The sequence below is a fragment of the Octopus sinensis genome, linkage group LG3, assembly GCF_006345805.1.
Source record: "Octopus sinensis linkage group LG3, ASM634580v1, whole genome shotgun sequence".
Lineage (NCBI taxonomy): Eukaryota > Metazoa > Mollusca > Cephalopoda > Octopoda > Octopodidae > Octopus > Octopus sinensis.
The window spans coordinates 98,758,113-98,762,365 of record NC_042999.1 but is presented as its reverse complement, the minus strand read 5'-3'; the positions used below and the strand labels follow the sequence as shown (position 1 = coordinate 98,762,365).

The following is a 4,253-nucleotide window of genomic DNA, read 5'->3' as shown; positions in this document are numbered from 1 at the left end:
CTATACACATATATAATATATACATGTGTGTATATATATATATTTATACGCGCGCACGCACATGTATATATAAAATATATAATATACATATATATATATATATTCACACTCACACACACATATATAAGTATGCGTATAACTATACGTGCACAGAGAGATACTCTTATATATTCCCGTATATATATATATATATATATATATATATATATACACACACACACACACACACAAACAGAGATTCATACGTAGATTGTACATGCACAATATCTCTGCTTCTCAGTATATCAATCTCATCTTCTTACCCTTTATATATATATATATATATATATATATATATTATATATATATATATATATATATATATATAAAGAGAGAGAGTGAGAGAGACAGAACACTATATGAACATATATCAATGTATTATTTACATACCGTTATACATTCTTATACAGACATATATGTATATACGTAGGTACGTGCGTACGTACGTATGTATCTATGTGTGTACGTATGTATGTTGACTCTGAATTTAAGAGCAAAAACATACACAATTCTTCCGAACAGTAATACATTTATAGACACCTCAAAATATATAAATGTACAAATAATAAAATCTAAGTGTCATCGTGTGAACAAATCTGTAGCTAATGATACTCAAAGGAAAAGATAGAGAGAGGGGATACCGTACACGAAGACGAGTAAATAAATGAATATTAATTGGGGGGGGAAAAGCACGCTAAATAATTCAGATAAATCAAACTCATTTCTTTCATTCCATTTTTTTCCTCCCCAATAAGGTACGCTTTCTAATAAATTCTTCATTATTCCATTTCTTCGATGTATAGCAAATAGATAACAAAGTAGCAGAGGAATTAAATGAAATAAACATGCAATAACTAAAATTTCTCTTATAAAAATCTTCATTCTTCACAACAAGTGGAATGGAGTCGTTTATAATATTGTAAGTCCTGCAGAAAACCTTGAAAATGAGCTTGCAACATGCCTGAATGCATAAATACAACTCTGCACTATACATTTATATACGAGGCGGGGGAATCATAGAACGAGGAATTTCGGAGAGAAAGTCTTAGACATAAGAATGGAAAATGTGCACGGTACTACCACCATGCAGCCTTTGTTACTTTTCAAACTTTCACTTTCTCTTTCTGTCCCTGATCAGCCACCCCGTACTTCCTCAACGTTTCTTTAAAGAAGGAGTAATAGAAGAGACGTAACCTTACCTTTTTGTAAACAAGATAATTAGGATTTTCCTCTTGCGAATGTTGCCCATTTCCAAACATGGCCCCTGACAGGGTATTGGGTAAAGATTCTGTCCTTTTACTGTAACGGTGGGACATATTTTCTTCCTTTAAAGCAGCGCTCTCTCCAGACGACGCCAGGCTGAATGATTTTTGGAGAATAATTTTTGCTTTGCAGTTATCTTCCAATATAATGACAGTCCTCCTTATTCTTTACTTCTCTGTTTTTTTCTTAAGATACCCAAGTAAGTGGCCTCTGCAAGGCGACAACTGGTGCCATAAGCGCTAACATAACGAATGTTGTCTATTTGGGTGTAAATGAATGACACTAGAGCAGAAAATATTGGAACACAGCAGGCTAGATTGCAATTATAATTATGTCATGAAGTTATAGGTAGATATCGATATTAAAATTATATATATATATATCGATGTATATATGTATGTACAATTATATTACGTACACTCCCTGAGCAAGCTTAACGACGGCTGTATATCTTTCTAATTTATTAGCCACTTGTTTTTAGTTTAATTATTACTTTTTTTGTTTTATTTCTTTTCACCTTTTTGTTTAAATAATTTTAAAAAACCTAGGAGTACAGGTTCCGTTTTAACTTCGAATGAGGTGTTGTGGTATGTGCCTGTACAGGCATACGTCTACCTGGTAGACATATATTGTGATACATGTACAAATTTATATCTATATACATACGTCGTCTATAACGATTTCTTTGGTTGTATATATGCATATATTGCACGAAATGCTCCAATGCAAGCGTATGTCTATGTTGGTGCGTGTGTGTGGTTGTTGATATAGATTTAAAAGAAAGATGGAGAAAGCATCAAGGTGTATAATGAGGTAAAGATAATTAATACTGTTGAAATGTTGGATGTGTTGAAAGGGTGAATACCTTTCGGATAAATCATTCCATTTGGAAACTGTTCGATTTAAAAATAAACACCTTTAGCGGAATAGAAAAATGACTGATTGAACGCTCGATATTTTTCGTTAATGCAACCTTCATTTGTATATGTATAGAATTCTAATGAGCGTTGAGTGAATATTTTCGTCTAACAACGAATGAAGCCCATTTGTTTGTAGAAATCGAGGGTATTCAGTGCGTATTTTGGAATTTTAGATAAAAGCTTGCTATCATTGATGGAAGAAATAACACATTTCCAGCTTGATGTCTGTATGGTCGGGTTAGTACAAACCACTAATGGTAAACAGAGTCTAGATGAAGAAGAAAGTAACATAAAAAAGTGAAAATTCTCGGATAGAGATGGAAAGAAAGAGAGAGACGGAAAGAGAAAGAGGAATGGGAGGATGTGAGAGACAGCTTAGAGGAGTTTTATGTCGAAACACACCTATTACTAACGCTACAGCGAGTCGGGAGAAACTGTTAGTTAAATAGATTGATAAATAAATAGTTGAATAGCAGTAGTGAATATGGAATGGAAACTGTTTAACGATTTGTTTGGGTATTTTTTTACATATAAACAGCGAGTTAGAGACAGCTCCTGGCTATTTCATTCTTTACGGTGATCCAAAGAGCAGCCGCTGTGCTGTGTGTCGCTGTTGGTCACTAATTCCTCTGCAGTGCCAGCATCATTATCATCATCACTAACAAATAACACGGAAGACAACAGCGAAGCCAGTCAGAAAACCTGTGAGCAGAAGGAAAACAAAAAGACTAACAGGATAGCATTGCAGTGCCTGCTTTACAAGCGTAATTTCTTCTTCCTCTCTTTCCGTGTTTTTCTCTTTTCCCCTCTCTCCATCTCTTTTTCTTTCACTCTCGCTCTACTAGTCTACAATATTCAGCAAGCTGATGCTTCTTCGAAGTAAATGAATGACAGACCGACTGATGCCCGTTTTACCTCTTAACCAGACCAAATAAAAAATAAATAAATGGTGAAGACAGCTACCGTTATAGTGCAACTAATAGACAAATACAGAACGAAAACTATTGAAGAAAAGAAGAGATTACTACGGATGAATATATGCAGTGCACGGACCATGCTACTAATGCAAAATGGTCAAAATATAAATTTCAAGCGATTGGTACTGATAAGCTCGACTGTTGCACGTTTTGGAATTCTGAATAGCTGATTCTAAATGATGACAGATGTAAAGTACAGCTTCCTAGATGGAGAAATGAACGAAATTTCCTGTCTCGTTAACCTGGCAGTTGATAGTTAAAGATGTGTTATAATGTAGGTGAGCTACCTGAACAGTTAATGTCTTTATTGTGTCAAATCACAAAGAATATTTCCATTTACGAAATCTACATCGCCCGGATTTTCTCTTATCTAAAAGAGCTTAATTTTCATAAAATATTATCCGAATAAATCACCTTCCCTTAACTGAACGATTTGTTTTTATTCTTTGTTATTTACTAATTTTGTCTGCCCCAGTAAACACGTGCTGTGTCTGGTTGAACACGCGTTTGTCCGTATGCAAGAGGTTGCATGTCTGCACGCTTCTATACACATGCATACACATACGTGCGTGCACCTATGCACGCACATATTTTGAAATCAGGAGCTTATTTCTTTATGCAGCAATGCTCGGAAATGTCCAAGTCTACAGTCGAAGAGTGCAGATGGAAAACGCACCTGCACACTTGTTAATGATCGATATATAAATATATTCTGAAATGTTATATTTACATATATGTAATCAAAAGTTAGATTTAATTATATTGATTTTGGAATGATTTTAGTTTGTATAAGCATTTGAAAGTGGATTTAAACAATCGTAGTTTTATAAACATAACCTTTGTTTTTTTAAATGTTCATATCAGTAGCAGGAATAAAACTGAATTGGAGTTTGTTCTTTTTTTTATAAAAAGATACAAACGTCGAATGAGAAGAGTTGTGAATTTAGCTGAAGTTATTTTGTTTTATAATTTTTACCTCGAATTTTCTAAATTATAATTTGTCAAAAGCAACAAATACATTAACGCTGCCACGTCTCGTAGAACTTTGCCATCT

General features: G+C 33.9%; 1 protein-coding gene across 7 annotated transcripts in view; it reads right to left on the bottom strand.

The window, feature by feature from the left end:
• The window catches only part of LOC115209264 (regulator of G-protein signaling 7), a 496,388-nt gene extending 493,232 nt beyond the window's left edge, over window positions 1–3,156 (bottom strand). For 4 of the 7 annotated variants that reach the window (XM_036501193.1, XM_029777562.2, XM_036501195.1 and 1 more), the window contains exon 1: window positions 1,239–3,155. In XM_036501193.1, the coding sequence (XP_036357086.1) occupies window positions 1,239–1,355 (117 nt within the window). In that variant the 5' untranslated portion in view covers window positions 1,356–3,155. Of the gene's footprint in view, window positions 1–1,238 lie in introns of all 7 variants that reach the window. The other 3 variants (XM_029777564.2, XM_036501197.1, XM_036501194.1) reach the window with 2 other exon arrangements.
• Window positions 3,157–4,253: the final 1,097 nt, after the last annotated feature.